Source organism: Antechinus flavipes, chromosome 3, assembly GCF_016432865.1.
Source record: "Antechinus flavipes isolate AdamAnt ecotype Samford, QLD, Australia chromosome 3, AdamAnt_v2, whole genome shotgun sequence".
Lineage (NCBI taxonomy): Eukaryota > Metazoa > Chordata > Mammalia > Dasyuromorphia > Dasyuridae > Antechinus > Antechinus flavipes.
In genome coordinates this window covers 589320475-589336811 of record NC_067400.1, presented here as the reverse complement: position 1 = coordinate 589336811, position 16337 = coordinate 589320475, and the positions used below count along the sequence as shown (strand labels likewise).

The window sequence follows — 16337 nt, the reverse complement described above, 5'->3', positions numbered from 1 at the left end:
ACCAGAGGGAGGAGACTCTTCTCTGGAGCCCAAGACAACACAGACCCAAATTATCTCCCTTCCCGTCTCCCAATGGCAGGACTGCCTTGCTATTCAAATCACCATCTATTTATAAACACTTACTTTCTGCAAAGCACTGAGCCAAGCACAACAAGGTCAAGTGGGTGAGGGGGCTGAAGACAGTCAAGAAAAAATCAGAATTTGGCTTCCATTGGCATGCAGTCATTTATCAGTTAAAAAGCATCTGACCCACATTCTCTCACTTGAGCCTCACAAAATCAATTCTGTGAGGCAGGGAATGATGGGAACTGAGATCTCAAGAGGGACGGGGACTTGCAGAGAGATGCAGCGGGGGAGCCTTTGGGCCCTTGGCTTCCAACGCTGGCTCCCCAGCTCTTCCCTGCAGTCTCATGGAGCCTCTGTAGGGATCAGTGGCAGCAAAAAAAAGGTCACTAACCCAGGCCCTGAGATTCCCGGGGACTCTGCCCTCGGGTCCTAACAAACAGAACGGAAAGAATCCTGGGCCAGCCGCCACAAGGAGCTGGGTCCCACTCCCACTGAGCCCCACTGGTCTGTGACCATGAGCCCCTCGGAGACTGACCTCAAAGGTAAAATGCAAACGCGCGGCTTGGAGCGTGGAGGGGAAAACCAATGGAAATGCCACTGAAACGTAAGCTGTTCTCACAGCCAACCAGCTAAGCGGAGAGAGCTCGGGCCTGCGGTGGCTTCCTAGCTCACACCGCGAGGTAAACCCCAAGCCCAGCCCCCTCCCCCCCACCGTGCTAGCCCGACCAACCAGACACTGCCGCCCCACCCCTGCGCAACAAGCTAGCCTCTGGGGTCCCACACGGAAGCCGGTCCGGCTTTAAGGCCTCAGACACGGGCCTCTTCCTAGCTTTCAGCTTTCGGAATCTTATTCCCAGCCCCATTTTCACCTGCTATTCCTCAAGCAAGAGCTCCCCTTCCTCCCCCCCAGGCATTCTCCAGGCCGCCTTCTCTGCCTCCCGGCTCCCTTAAAGCTGCCCATTCTTCCCGGGGGTCCTCTCCACGTCTCTGCCGCCTCGGCCTTTCTCCGAAGCCCACGCCCACCTGCAGAGTCTGCCCCCAAGAGGCACTACCTGCCAGAGGGCTGATGGGACAGAAGACCTGGGCCTCCGAAAGCCCCCAGGCCGGCTCCCTGCTCCCCACCCCCCAGGCTGGCTCCTGGAGGCCCGCTCCCCGCTCACCTTGGGCCAGGTCCCTGGCTGGTCTCTGAAACCCCTCCCGATGCCGAAAAGGAGCCAAAAAGCCGAGCGCTGCCCGCTGGCCTCCTCCGGGGCTGCTCCCACCAGCAGGGACTCAGCAGTTCACAGAGACACTCACCAGGGGGCACCAAACACTTCATCCTCCCCCCTGCAGGAGCCAGTGCGAGAAAATGGGAGCCGAATTCTCTCCCAAACCCTGCGGATGCGCAGGCGCCAGCTCCCTCACTCCTGCCGCCTTCTGAGGCTTCTAAGCCTGGTCCCGCGGGGCACAGCGGGCTCTCTGGGACCCAAGGAGGATGGCTAAGGCTGACGGGGCAATCCTGAAAGAAGTCCTGGTCCGGGGTCACAGGCCTGGGTTCTAACCTGCCTCTGGCCCTGCTGTGTGACCTTCAGTGAGACTTTTCACTTCTCTGGGCCTGTTTCCTCAAGAAGCTGTTAGACGGAAGGGGTTGGGGCCCTCCCACATCTACCACGTGATCTGATAGAGAAGCCGCTCCGGGATCAGTTCCCAGGGGCTGCGGGCTGAGACTCGGCCACTGAAAGGCCCTCCGAGGTCTCTGCAAACACCAGGGAGCCTGGGCTCTCCGCGGGAACGCCGAAAGGCTCCAGGTGCGGCCAGGTCCCGTCCATGCAGTGGGACAGACGTCAAAACAGTCTCGGCTGGGCCCCATCCCCTTCACACCAAACTAACTAAGCTGAGAGAGGATCACTCCGGAGGGGCTTTAACTTTTACTAACAGAAAAAAAGTTCTCATACGGGCGAAATCCTATATTCTGAAAGAAGGACCTCCTGGGGGGAAAGGAAAGGCTGTCACCCATCTTCAGGGAGCAGTTCTGACTAAGATTACGTTTTGTACATTAGTGTAAAATAAAGTGTTTCCTTTGAAAAGCCTTTCGGACCCTCCAAAAGGGCTTCACAGCTAAGGAAATCACACTCAGTCCAGGGCCAAAAATAATCCTTTTATCCCAAATTATACTTTGCACCAACGATGGAATATTGCCACGCATACCAGTCACTAGTGAAAGAGTCTTCAATGACTATTACTGCCTGGTCCGCATACTTAATTTGTTGTTTTATTTCGGGCCTGAGTCTTCCTGTCTCACCCAGGAGAGAAGTGCAGCAGCTCCTTCTGGGTTCACACAATATTAATGGGCACAGAAATTCTAACCTGCTCTATATTTCCGACCTGGGCAAGTCTGCCCCTCCTTTGGTAACCAGAGGCCTTCCATTCCCAGAGATTAGACGCATCGCCAGCACCAGACTTAGCTTAGGTAACAGACTGGCTTCACCCTTCCTGCTGTTGGAATTCTATTCTCCCACTGGAGAGATCCACCAGCAGTCTCCTCCCCCACTCCCCTTACCCCCCCACAAGGGACTAAAGGTGTGTCACAACTGATCCCAGCACCTTCCTTTAAAAAAAATGCAGACTGTATTGAAGGGTGAGAGTGGGAGAGGGAATTCTGTTCAAATTTATTTCATACCAAAATGCTGTCAGCATCTAGAGAGAAAATTGATAAATAAAAGTATGTATAGAATAATTTTACATATATAGTATGTGTGTGTGTTATGGTAGCCATCTCTAGAATGGGGAATATGGAAGAAAAATTGAAAAAAATTTACATTATAATTTTGTTATATATTTTAAAGGAATAGCAAGTTGTACAGAACAGATTTGCAGTTTCATATGCAATCATCTTTTTATTGTACTATATTATGGAAACATTTCTTTTATCCCATGAAATAAAAATAAAAAAAATAAAAAACAAATTTATTTCATACCCTCCCCAAACCTCAAAGTCAAGAGGTTCCCTTAAATCTACTAGATCAAATTAGTCCCTAGTATTCACTATTTTTAAAAAAAGGGTAATTAGGACAGATCTTGGGTGCAGATCTTGGCCACGCTAGCACCAGTATCATATTCACATCACTGCACTGTGTTTTTTCTCTGTATGGTAGTCCATACAACTGTCTACTAAGTATTTAAATAACATTTTTGAAAAGTATCTGTTACAAATATCCTGAAAGAAATGAACAATAAAAACAAAATCATCAGCCCAAATTTCTGCTCTGAATTCCAAAACATTAATATTTTTTCTGGTGCCTCAGGATAGTGATTATTTAACCTTTAGATCTACCCTTGTCTATACTTGCCTTCTTTACCTATAATAGAGATGGGTGAATCCTCTACTAGTCTCTTTCAATCAAGTGCCAAAGACTAGCAAAAGAACTAGTGGCAGAAATTCCTGCGTAACATCTGCAGAAATCCATGCAGAACAGAATTCTTATAGATTCTAAATCTGACAAAGTTGAAGCAAATTTATTTGTCACTCCCTCCTATCTGAGGCTGGTAACACTGGTAACACAATGTGAGGTGGTGTTTGCTTTCCCAAAGTAAAAGAAAAACAATCCATGATAAAGCATTAGTTGAAAAAAAACGAGGTTTCAGAAATTCTGTTCTCAGTGATGCTGGTGGCGGGCCAGCTTGGGCCAGGTGCTGCTCTATCAGCTAGAAAGGGAAGAGGGCTGGACTAGAAGTTTCCTATCATCCCTTCCAGGTCTAAACCTCACAACAGCATTGGAAACAGTCCTTGATCTAGGTCAGAAGGCCTAAGATTTAGAGCCAGCTTTGCTGCTTACTTGTCCAAAGTGACACAAGAGTTACTATCACTATGGGCAAATATTTCCTCGCTTGTATAATGTGGGAACCTATAATCTTATTTTACAAATTTCTCCCACGTGCGAAAGGCAGAACTGACAACTGGTAGAATCAGACTTTTAAAATTCCTAAGGTAAATCTGTTTGCCCAGATATAGATGGGCCCAGGTTAGCATCTCCTTCAGCTATGAATAAAAGCATATGTTTTAAGGCTGGGAAAGTAAAAGTGACATCTCTTAATACAAAGGGAGAAAAAGCAAAAGGGAAAAGCAAAGCATATTGTAAAGAAAATTAATTTATCCTTCATGTAAAAGCTGATGTCCATACGAAATTTAAGAAAACAGAACAAAGCAGCCAATGTGAATGTACAAAGTATCAGGAATATTGTTTCTATAGAAGAACCAGAAGTGGGGAGGAAGAGGGAGGGAGGAGTCCCAGAACTTTTCTCCAGAAGAAGTTAGAACTATAAATATATGGTATTAGTAATATCCTAATATTATGTTAAAATACACTATGAAGTACAAGCTCCATGAGGGCAGACACACTTTGTTATTTTAGTCTACGTGTCTTCAGACTTTCAATCTCTAGCCAGGGCCAGGATCAAAGTCCTTTCCAAGATCACAAAACCTATCAGCTCATTAAGATTGAATAGTTAACTTTGAGATCACAGAATTTTAGAATTTAAAGGCATCTTAGAGGTTTTTTATTAGGAAAATTGGAAAGCATAAGTCCAAGGTCACAGAGTGAGCTTGGAATAAAAGCAGACAAGTAACATCTCATCTAGGTAATTGTTCCTGCCCTTGAATGCACTGCTCTGTAAGAAAGGTACAGAAGTTCCAATAGACTTGTGATGGAAAGAGGTATCTACATCCAGAGGACTATGGAGACTGAATGGATCAAAACATAGTTTTTCATCTTTTTTTGGTGGTGGTGATATTTGCTTGCTTTTTCTCCTCTTTTTTTTTCCCTTTTGATATGATTTCTCTTGCACAGCATAACTAATATGGAAATATGTTTAGAAAAATTGCACACGTTTAACCTATAGTGGATTACCTGCTAGAAGGGGGGAGGGGAGAAGAAAAGAGTAGATCACACGTATTTGGAAAAGCAAATGTTGACAACTATCTTAGCATGTATTTGGGAAGGGAGGAAGGGAGAGAAAGAGGAAGGGAGGAAGGGAAGAAGGGAGGAAGGGAAGAAGGGAGGAAGACAGGAAGAAAGGAAGGAAGGAGAGAGGGAGGGAGGGAGGAAGGGAGGAAGAGAAATATAATAGGAAAGTTAGCTTCTCCCACAGCTAGGTTAACATAGATTATGGATTTAGTTTTGAGTCTTTGCTGAACATTTATTGATTATTTCATTATTTAAAGATCATACTGGGGAAAATTCCAAAACCTAAATTAGTTCCCCTTTAGAGAAAAAAGGGCCAAATTTTTTTGATTGGAAAAATCTAACAAATGCTACATTTCAAATGTAGGTGCCAAATGTTCACTTAAGAACTTAACCATTTCCAATAATAACTGTTTAACATAAAAGAAAATTACTGGCTATCAATCAAATACACAGAACTGTCCTCACTTTGGAGAAAGAGTAAAGTCTTGGCAGCAATTGAGAGCTACTCTTTCATCATTACTTTCCAAGGTTTTCCCACATTCTGTTCTCTGTAGTGCTTTAAATAGGTTTGAATCTAAACAAAAATTGTATTTACATCACTGAGAAAAGTAGAGAGAAGATACAATGAAGGGGCCACAACTGCTTAAAAATGGCTTGACAGCCAAATGCATAAAATTGGACATGGAAAAAATTCCAGACTTTCACAAGCAACATTTTCCAGCATGAAATTAAATTATCTTTGCATAACTACAAGTGTTATTAATGCTAATAAAATTATCTACCCTTCTCAAAATACTTCCCTAGTATGTGACAATCTTGACTGTCTAGTAAATGAAATAGTTTTTTCCTTCAGAAATAAACTATGATTAAAATTTTTTTTTGTTTTATGCAACCTGATAGAAAGAATGAGGTCACATACCTAGGTTCTGAATGAATTAACATTTAAAGATTTACAAAGCATGAGCATAGATTTGAGGAGTCAGACTTGTGCTCTGAACTTCTGTGATTCTGAGTCAATTTCTCTCTAATTTTTCTGGGCTCAAAAATAATTGTTTTCATGTTTGTGGCAGCCCTTTTCGTAGTGGCAAGAAGTGGAAACTGAGTGGATGCTCATCAGTTGGAGAATGGCTGAATGAGTTAGGGGATATGAATATTATGGAATATTATTGTTCTGTAAAAAATGACCAGCAGGAGGATTTCGGAAAGGCCTGGAGAGACTTACATGAACTGATGCTGAGTGAAATGAGCAGGACCAGGAGATCATTATACACGGCAACAAGAGGACAGATGATCAATTCTGATGGGTGTGGCACCTTCCAACAATGACATGATTGAGGCCAATTTCAATGATTTCATGATGAAAAAATCCATCTATATCCAGAGAGAGGACTGCAGGAACTGAGTATGGATCACAACATAGCATTCTCTCTTTTTTTGTTGTTGTTTGTTTGCATTTTGTTTTCTTATTCACTTTCCTTTTTGATCTGAGTTTCTTGTGCAGCAAGATAATTGTACAAATGTTTACATATATTAGATTTAACATATATTTTAACATGTATAACATACATTGGATTACTTGCTATCTAGGGGAGAGGGTGGGGGTAAAGAGGGGAAAATCTGAAACACAAGGCTATGTTAAGCTCAGTATTGAAAAATTATCCATGCATGTTTTGAAAATAAAAGGCTTTAATTAAAAAAAATTTTTTAATAAACAGAAAAGATTTCGATTAAGTTGTAACTTTCAATTTTATAATTGTAATTTTCAGTTTTATAATCCTGGAAAAGAGAAATCAAGCAGACTATTCCAATGTGTCTGCAGATGTGTGTGTGTGTGTGTGTGTATTTGTTTGTTTCTATCTTCACACTTGACAGTTTATCTGAGGATATAAGTGAAGGCTTGGCTATTTGGTTTGTCTGAAAACAATTTTATTTTTTAATTAAAGCTTTTTATTTTCAAAACATATGCATGGATAATTTTCAACATTCACCCAAATTGCTCCAATTTTCTTCTATACATATTTCCACAAATATCATGTTGCACAAGAAAAATCAGATCAAAAAGGAAAAAACAAGAAAGAAAACAAAAAGCAAGCAAACAACAACAAAAAGAGTAAAATACTACGCTGTGATCCATACTTAGTTCCACACAGTCCTCTCTCTGGATGAGGATGGCTCTCTTCATTCCAGAACCATTGGAATTGGCTGAGAAAGAGTCTCGTCCATCAGAACTGATCATCGTATAATCTTGTTGCCATGAATAATGATCTCCCGGTTCTGCTCATTTCACTCAGCATTAGTTCATGTCAGTCTCTCCAGGCCTTAATTAACTTTTATATAACAGAAGAATCACACTGTCTCCGAGGTGAAAGGGACCTAACCCAAACAACACCTTTTCTAAGTCACAGCTAGTGTGGCCAAACTTGATTCTGTTTTTCTTCTAAAGGATAAGCTCTAGGGGCAGCTAGGTGGCGCAGTGGATAGACCAGCAGCCCTGAAGTCAGGAGGACCTGAGTTCAAATCTGAAGTCAGACACTTAACACTTCCTGGCTGGTGACCCTGGGCAAGTCACTTAACCCAAATTGCCTGGGGGGGGGGGGGGGGGGGAGAGGAGAAGGAGGGAGATAAGTTCTGGAAATGCACAAGCTGCTGAGACATCAGAGCCAAAAGGACCTGGGTTTCCTGCCCACACTCTACTAAGGAGTCCTTATAAAATCATTCATTCAGTAAATATCTATCTCCCATAGACACACCAAAGAATTCTACTGAAGAGCAGGTCTAACCTTGTTACCCTGTACCCTCTCAAACTCCAGAAGCTTTCTATTTCCAATAGGATCAAACAGATTTTTTTCTTTAAATCTGTTAAGATTCTCCACAGTCCCACAGATTCCTACCTTCCCAGGTGTCTCCGCCACATTTCTAACAATGCAGCATCACTGACTTTCTGGCTGCTCCTCACATGTGCTGTTCCATCTCCTGCCTCCAGGCCTTTGTAGTAGCTGTTCCCATGCCCGGGATGCCCTCCCTCCTTGGGAAGGCGTCTTGGAATTTCTGATTTCCTTTAAGAAGCTCAAATATTTTTTGTAAAAGATGTTTCCCAAATTCTTCAGAAGACTAATGACTCCTCCTCTAAGATCACCTTTCACCTATTCTCTCTGTAGGCAAACAGAGAGAAAGGTAGACAGATGGATCTTATCTGTAGCTCTTTATATTCAGATGTAAGCTCTTTTTTTGAGGGTAGATGTTTTAAGGCAAAAACACAATGCCTGATACTTGATAACAAACACTTAATAAATGCTTATTGATCTAATGAAGTACTGTATTCCTAGCATATGTCAGACATATACAAGGAACGGAGGGAGCTAATGTTTAGATAAGAGAGACCCTACCCTCATGAACCTCACAGTCTAGGTCAGGGACAAAACATCAAATCACAACTCTAATAAACTGAGGGGGTAGCATCTGACACTTTTAAGGTTTGCACATCTTCAGTGTAAGCTTCCCATGTATTATAGCATTTTTATGTTCATAAATGTGAACATATACATGAATGAAGTGAGGCTGAATTTAAACCAGCTGTCCACAGAGCTACTGAGAGTCTCATGAGGATCTGAAATGAGAGCTCCCCGATCCTAAGCAGGGTTCTACTTACTGCACCACCCTGCCTTCCCCTGTCCTCCATAAGCACGAGGAGCCTGCAACAAGCATTTATGAAGAGACTATTATGCATTATGTACACAGCACACTGAGTCGGGACTTGTTAATGTAATGAGAAGCCAAAGGACTTGAGAGTCAAGGACAGCATAAAGTTGAACTGGTTGTCTACAAGGTTAAAAAGTTATGGGAGAAAAATAAAGCCAAAGCAAGACTGATGGCCTGGGGAAAGGGGAGGAATAAAGTGACTGGAAGCCCCATGAGAATGAAGAATAACTTTAGGAGAGAGAAAAGATCACAGAGAAAGCCAAAGGAGGACAGGAGATTATACGTGGAGGAATAGATCATGGAGAGAGAATACAAGTCCCTGGGATGAGATCATGGGGAGATAAGAAGGTTGATAAATTGGAAATTTGGGTATCAGACCCTAAATTATGAACTTAATCCCAATTATATCAGAATTTCTGCAGAAAAATAAACTCCAGTGATTTCCTATTGTCTCTAGGATCAAATATAAATTCTTCTGTTTGGCTTTCAGAGCAATTCATAACTTGTCCCCACCTCATGTTTCCAGTCCATTCAAACTTTCCGTTCCCACCTCAAGGTCCTCTTGGACAATGGCCTCTTGGCTGTTCCTCAAACAAGACCTTCTACCTTCTGACTGAGGCAAGTCAACAAGCCCCGCACAGCAAAGCTGAATTAAAAATGTGTTGTTATCTAAATTCATTTCCTCCCTCCCTTCTTCAGTTTTCTGGCCATCTTTGAGGCTCAGGCTCCCCAGGCCACATCACTCCATGTTTTTCAAGAACACTTCCAGATTTTCCCTCTATACTCATCACTAGCAACAAGTTCTCTTCCTTTGAGGTAGAAGCAATCCAATTTTTCTTAAACTGCCTGATTCAGATTCTCACAGCTGTAGCCATAACCCTCTAGTCACACAGAATGGCATTCCCCTTGAGTGCTCACGAAGTTAGATGTCTGGCTCACCGGCCTCTCCACCACGAGTCCTAACCTAACAGAAGTTTTCACCATCCCAACTACCCTAATACTCAGTTCCTTAATCTCTTATACTTCAGACCCAGAGTCCTCATACCCTTCATCTTGCCCTCACCCACAAGCATCCCACTTCCATGTTGTAAACAATGCAAGTTCTTGAGCTGAGATAACCTTCTATCTCACTCTTTCTTTCCTTTTGCTCAAGAGGCTCTAACCTGCTCTCCCAGCTCACCATGAGCTCCAATCCCTCCACTTTCTAGGTCTTCACCTCAGCATTGGCTCCATTCTGCTCTCTGCCCTGGCTCTCTTATGGAAATCACCCCAAACTGATACTACCCCTACACTCAAAGCCTTTGCCCCTTTGTCCTAAAATACTTCGGATTATTTTCATCACTCTACTCCTTCTCTCCCATTTATGCGTTGCTGAAGAGAGAGAAAAACCATGAAACCCTGCTGATTTGGAACACTAAAAATCACATCATCTGAGTTGGGCCTTCCCTCCAAGAAGGCAATCCTTTTATACTTACCAAATCAATTTGTTGGAGGAGCAGAAATGCAAACCCATCTCAATGGCAATTTCAAACCTTTTTGACAAACCTCAAGACTCCTATTATACTTCCCTCCTCCCCCCTTCTTAGCTTAGGACCTCCACTCACATTTCATTTAAAAATGCTTAAAAAGTTGAAGCCATTTGCCAAGAGCTTCCTCTTCTCTTTTTCCAGCACTCTCACTACTGGTGACCTATTCCCAAAGACTTAATTATCATCTCTCTGAAGATAACTCCCAGATCTACACAATCCTAATCTCCCTTCTGAGCTCCACTTACCAATTGCTGTTGGAACACCTCAAATTCATTATGTCCACAAGAGAGCTCATCTCTCTTCCCCTCCCTGCAACTTTTGTCCTCTTCCCAACTTCCCTATTATTCTTGAGGGCACCAGCATCCTTCTAGTTACCCAGGCTCAAAAATTTAGTGTCACCTTCACATATCCTCACTCTACATATCCAAATTATTGTTAAATATTCCCTACTCAATAAAGGTCCCAGATTAAATATAAAATCTTTTATCTGACATCAAAAGCACTTTACAATCTGGTATCTTCCCACCTTACCAGTCTTCCTCTGCTTTAACCTGCCATGCCATGATCCAGCTAGGAAAGTCTGCTTGCTGTTCCATAGATGTGACCTTCCATCTTCGGATGCCATATTTGAATTGCTGATATATCCTAAGTGGCTGAAATGCTAACTCTTCACTCCTGATTCTGAGCTTTAGAACTCAGGAACAGGCCTTTCGTGGTATTCCCTTATTACTGCTTTGTTATCTATAAGATCATTTTCCATTTTCCATTTCCATTTCCTTAAAATGTCTACATATTTTAAATTACAGTTATTTACACACTATCTTCCTTATCAAAATGTGAGATTCTTAAAGAGACAATGTTTTTCTTTGTATTACCAGAATTAAACACGGTGCCTAAAACAAATTTAGCACTTAATGCTTGCTGACTAATTACGAGAATCAAGTGATAATTTTAAAGTATTTCATGCGTGGAAGTGTTATGCAATTGTAAATTATATTTTTCTTTTTGTTAAAGTTATTATATTATAAATCTGTATTATCATTATTGGTCTTGTTCTTACATTGCCTGATGATGTTCATATTAAAAGAACCTGAAGATAAATGACTTTATAACACAGAACACAGAGATTAATTGATGTTTGTCCTATTCCCACATAATCCTGATCTTCTCTGCTCTAACCCTCTACAATTTGAAAACTCATTCCCACATAATTCAGAGATTATATACAGTTGGCATGTAAGCAAAAACAAGTTTCTTAAATTTTTGTGGATCAGTATTATGTTCAGGCAGTTGGGGCAATTATGATGATTATCCATTTCTAATACAGTTTACTTAATGAATTCTCAAAGTCAGAACAATATTTTTTTAATTGCAATATGGGACTTTATCAAGGATAGTGAGATAAATTGGCACATAACCTTAGCTATCTGATCACTGCCTTTCTTAATACCCAATAAATGCTATATTTTTGCAACCTACACTATGTTGCATAATTTCTGTAACTTTATTGCATAACCTGAATTATCATTTCATTCTCATCTTTTTCAGCGGGATTCTGCTAAGATTATTGTTATTATCTCCTCATTCTTCTTGCTCTTTCTGATACCAAGTTAATCCCCGTCTTGGGGCCTCAAAGATTATCTGGTCTAATTCCTTCATTGAACAGATGATGAAACTATGATCCTCTCCAGCTTTAACATTCTGTGAATTTATGAGCTAATAAAGCAAATACTACCAAGGCCACATATAAAATTGGGGGCTGTTAATGTCTCTACTAAGACTTTCTGTTTTCTATCAAAGGAACCCATCTTTTCATTAGCATGTCAACTCCACTAGACGAACTCTGCTTTTGAGGAGCAACAAGTACTTACTCCATCTCCTGGCAAATACGGAGAAGGCGGCACACAATTAACTAGCACAGGAATCTGTGGGAGTCCCCTCCCCACCCTGAGCACCAAACCCAGTGAGTCACACTCACCATGGGCAGATCAACAACTACATTTTGTTCAGAAAGAGTCACTGACGTCTCAGGTCAGAATAGATTCTGGTCAACACTCATGACAACATGCAGAAACATTTCCTCAGGGAATCTTCCCATGGGACTCTGTCTAAACGATATTCTCACAGAACTATCTTTTAGCAGAGCTGCTGATTAATTAAGAAGAAGAAATTTCAAAGGACTATTTAGGGAATGGAGAGTCTAAAAGAGATGGCAACAATCAAAGTGCTACAGGGTAAGAGAAGAGAAAGAAGAGAGGGAAAGAAGAAAAAAAAGAAAGGGAAAGAGGGAAGAAAAAAAAAGAGGAAAGAAATAAAAGATTTATTAAGCTTCTACTATGTACCAGGCACTGTACTAATTAAGCGCTTTGAAAATATTGCCTCCTTTGATCTTCATAACAACCCTGGGAGTTAGGGGCTGTTATGATCCCCACTTTACAGTTAAGTAAATTAAGGTAGCCAAGGATCAAATGACTTGCCCACGGTCACATAGTTAAATTCACTGCACTGATTTCTAAGTTACTTTCTAAATGAATGTCTTAAAAAAGAGTCCTAACTGGTTTGTCTCGAAGTGTTTCCCGACTATGGGTCGAGAAGGCATCTCCTTGCCACAGGTGCTGTTTAAGGCTGGAAACAGAAGAAGTCTGGAATAAATGGATGACATCGTACCCTGATCTAAGGCGTCCCCAGGCAGGAAAGCCCACGTGCCCCACTTAAACCTGCCTGCTGGCGAATCCTCCCCAGTCCATTGGGGGCAGCATCCCCCACACACTCAGCCCTCATCACTGCCCGGGTTCTCCCTTCCCATTCAGCTCCTGCAGAGCCGTGCCGTCGGCGCCCAAGTTCTGGGGACCCTCCCTCCCTCCCTCGCCTCAGCCTGTGCTCGCGCTCCCTGTCGCCTCTCCTCCGAGGGTCTCCTGCCTCCAGCCTCGCTTCTGCCCCAAAGTGATCGGGACCCAGCCCAGCTCAGGACCCAGGCCAGCTCAGGACCCACTCCCTCCCATCAAAGGCAAGACGCACGCTCTCTGCAGGCTCCTTCTCTGGCTCCCCCACCTAACAGAGCTTCTTAAATTGTGGCCGTGGCCCCACATGGGGCCTCACAGACTGAAGGGGGAGGGGGTGAGGGGACGCGCACTTATGACTGATCACTGGCAAATGTTTGCTTCGTGTACCGTTTTACACACCTACATCTGTACACCAGGGTGACATAAAAATCCCTTGGGTAAAGGAGGCGCCACATAGAGAAGGGTGACCAAGTCCCGTCCTGGGGTGCCTGCTTTGCCTGGAACCTGCCTTTTCCCCTTTCATAAGCCCCCTCATTAAGCTTTCTCGCGTTTCTTTTTCCCAGCAGTCACAGTGGGATGTAATGGACAAAGTGCTGGGTTGGAGACGGAGACCCGGACCCCAGGGCCAGCTCAGCCACCGACTGCTTGTGTTGTGACCGGCTGAGACACTTAAGCTGACTCAGTTTCCTCATCTTAAAGCGAACGGGATGCTCCAGAGGAGCCCATGTTCCTGAGGCTGATGGGTCTGTTCATCCTTATTTTCCCAGAGCCTTGCACACTTATGGGAGTCATCTGAGAGATGGTTTGAGAATGGAACAAAACATTAAAGCCAAGAGGGGGAGAAAAACCGGAGTCTTTCTGCCAGAACTGTTGGCACAGAGGGGCTCTGTAGGCAGCAATATGCGCGCTGTGAAATATTCCCACACTCTGCTCTTAAAGAGAGACAAGCAGAGACAAGTTGCTCTACACTCCCCAAATATCTGGGCTGGTAACAACCAGCGAGATTCAGAGACCTTAGCCCCCGGACAATCACACCTGTCAGCCAGCGAGGGTTCTCACGGTTCCATGTCAGTCCTTATTTAAGCCCAGCACAAAGCAGCATTCCATACCTATAAGAGACCCTGAGAAAATAACAAGATTCTCTTCACACAGCAGTCTGGAAATCCTGGCAAAGCACCAGGACTAAGGATAAAAGTGAGGATTTTTCAGTACAAAGAACTCAGCAGGTCTTCTTTCCTGGACAAAGCTGCTTCTAAGGAAAAATTTAACTTAAGGCACCAGAACGCTGAAGGAAGTCACAAGTGCCACCAAAGTCACTCTGTCGTCTCTCACCTGAAGCCAGAGGTCGGATCCACTCTTTACTGTTGAGATCAAGTCTCCAGAGGTCATTGAAGGCAGCATTGCAGCTGCTCTGGGTGCAGCCTCCAAAGACATACATTGACTGATTAGCATCATAGTAACACGCACCTAGAAAGAGAGAAGGGAAAACAAAGATAAGAAAATGCTGCTTCTCTCTAAAGCCCCACAAGCAGTTGGCTCTGGAATGTGCTTCAAGGAAAAAAAAATTCTCCACTTTATCTTTATTTAGGGTCCAAATCTACACACAAATTTTCTGGGGAAGTGGAATAAAAATCAGAAAGCACCTCCAACTCAGGAACTCTCAGTTACGCTGTCCAAGCCACATGAATTTTAATAATTCCCCACTATTGAAAACTCAAGAGCTTCACAAACACATCAGATTATGTTCAACCACCAAGCAATCCTGCATAGTGATTCCTGAAACATATAACCAGCTAAACAGAGACAACATCAAAGCATAATTTTAGAGGCATGAGTATTAACTAGTAATGCTGAGGGCTGCAATATTTTAATTTTTCAGACTACATTACATATGATCAATGGTTTCCAAAAATAGCACTTTTCCCCTCCCTTAATAGTATTTTTTCAATTACATGTAAAAATAATTTTCAACATTCAGTTTTTATTAGATTTTGAATTCCAAACATTCTCTCTCTCCCTCCCCTCTTCCCTTCCCCCTCCCCAACACAGCAAGCACTCTGATACAGATTATAAATGTACAATCATATTGATGAAGTCCTGATTTGCTAAGTAGAGTTGGCAGAGAAAGCCAGAAGTAATAATTACTCCCTGAGGCAAGCAGGAAAGGGCAATGAAGGGGATCAGTTTAACCTTACAGTCTCATTCTCCGTAGCAGTCGTGGGTAATCCCACTTTGCTGTGTCCAAATTATGTCAAACCCCTGAGGCGGAATTTCCCCTACAAATCTGTCCATGGCCCATGCCATCTTTGCTGAACCCCTTTGGGTTAAGCCCACCACAGCATTCTGCCTCACAGTGTCTTTCCTCTCATGCCTCATGGTATGTTTCTCCTTATAGCTAACTTTTAGGGAGCTAAACTCTTCTGTGGATTCAGGATGCAGTTAAGGGCAGACTCCAAACTCATGGGGTGTTCCTTTTCTCCTGGCTAATTGTGAGTTCCACTGGGGAATTTGTATTTTCCTTGTTAATTGTTAAAACCCCTTTTCTTGCTAACTATATGCTCTCCTAATGCTTTCCTATTTACCATTCCTGGATCTACTGAATCTCTTCATTTTATCTATAACCTTTTCTCCTAAATCCATCTACTTTTTGCCAAAGAGTACAGCCAATGTAAACTCTTCATGTAACTGAATCCCAACATTTGGTGCCCATATCAATCTCACCATTCGACGCTAAACTCCAAACACATCATTTGGAGCTAGGAACATCAATTTTAAACATATTTCCACATTAATCATGCTGTGAAAGAAGAATCAGAACAAAAAGGATCTCCTTCCTTTGTGATCTCTTGACTTCTCTAGGCTGCAGGTGAAAGAGACAGACTAGATGGCTTTTGAGATTCTTTCCATTCTAACTCTATTATCCTAGATGAAGATGACAGCACCATCTTTTTTAAAAATCTCCCTTTGAAAAATATATACACTGAGTACTTAAATTGTCAAGGAAACAAACAAAACTATTTTAAATCAGCCCTGCAAGGTTGCCCTACATTTGGGCCAGTCAAAAGAGCTTGGAAACCATAGGACAGTGACTAATCATTACAGAGCAGGTGGTAGAAGAGTCGGAAAGCTCTCAGTCTGGCCTGCTTACCTGGACTCACCAGAAAACCGGCAGAGTCCAAAGACCCCGGTGTGAGTGTCAGTGTCTGGATGTATCATATAATGAACTATGACTGCCATGTGTGGTGGACACTGAGAAGTATGAGAGGATCCCATGAACTGATGCAGAGTGAAACCAACAGAGTCCAGAAAGGAAGTCC

At 42.8% G+C, this 16337-nt stretch overlaps 1 protein-coding gene across 1 annotated transcript in view; it reads right to left on the bottom strand.

The window, feature by feature from the left end:
• Positions 1–16337, bottom strand: part of FBXO42 (F-box protein 42) — a 105176-nt gene that overhangs the window by 25454 nt on the left and 63385 nt on the right. Inside the window, exon 4 of the mRNA XM_051988454.1 lies at positions 14353–14487. Within this exon, the coding sequence (XP_051844414.1) occupies positions 14353–14487 (135 nt within the window). The remainder of the gene's footprint in view (positions 1–14352; positions 14488–16337) is intronic.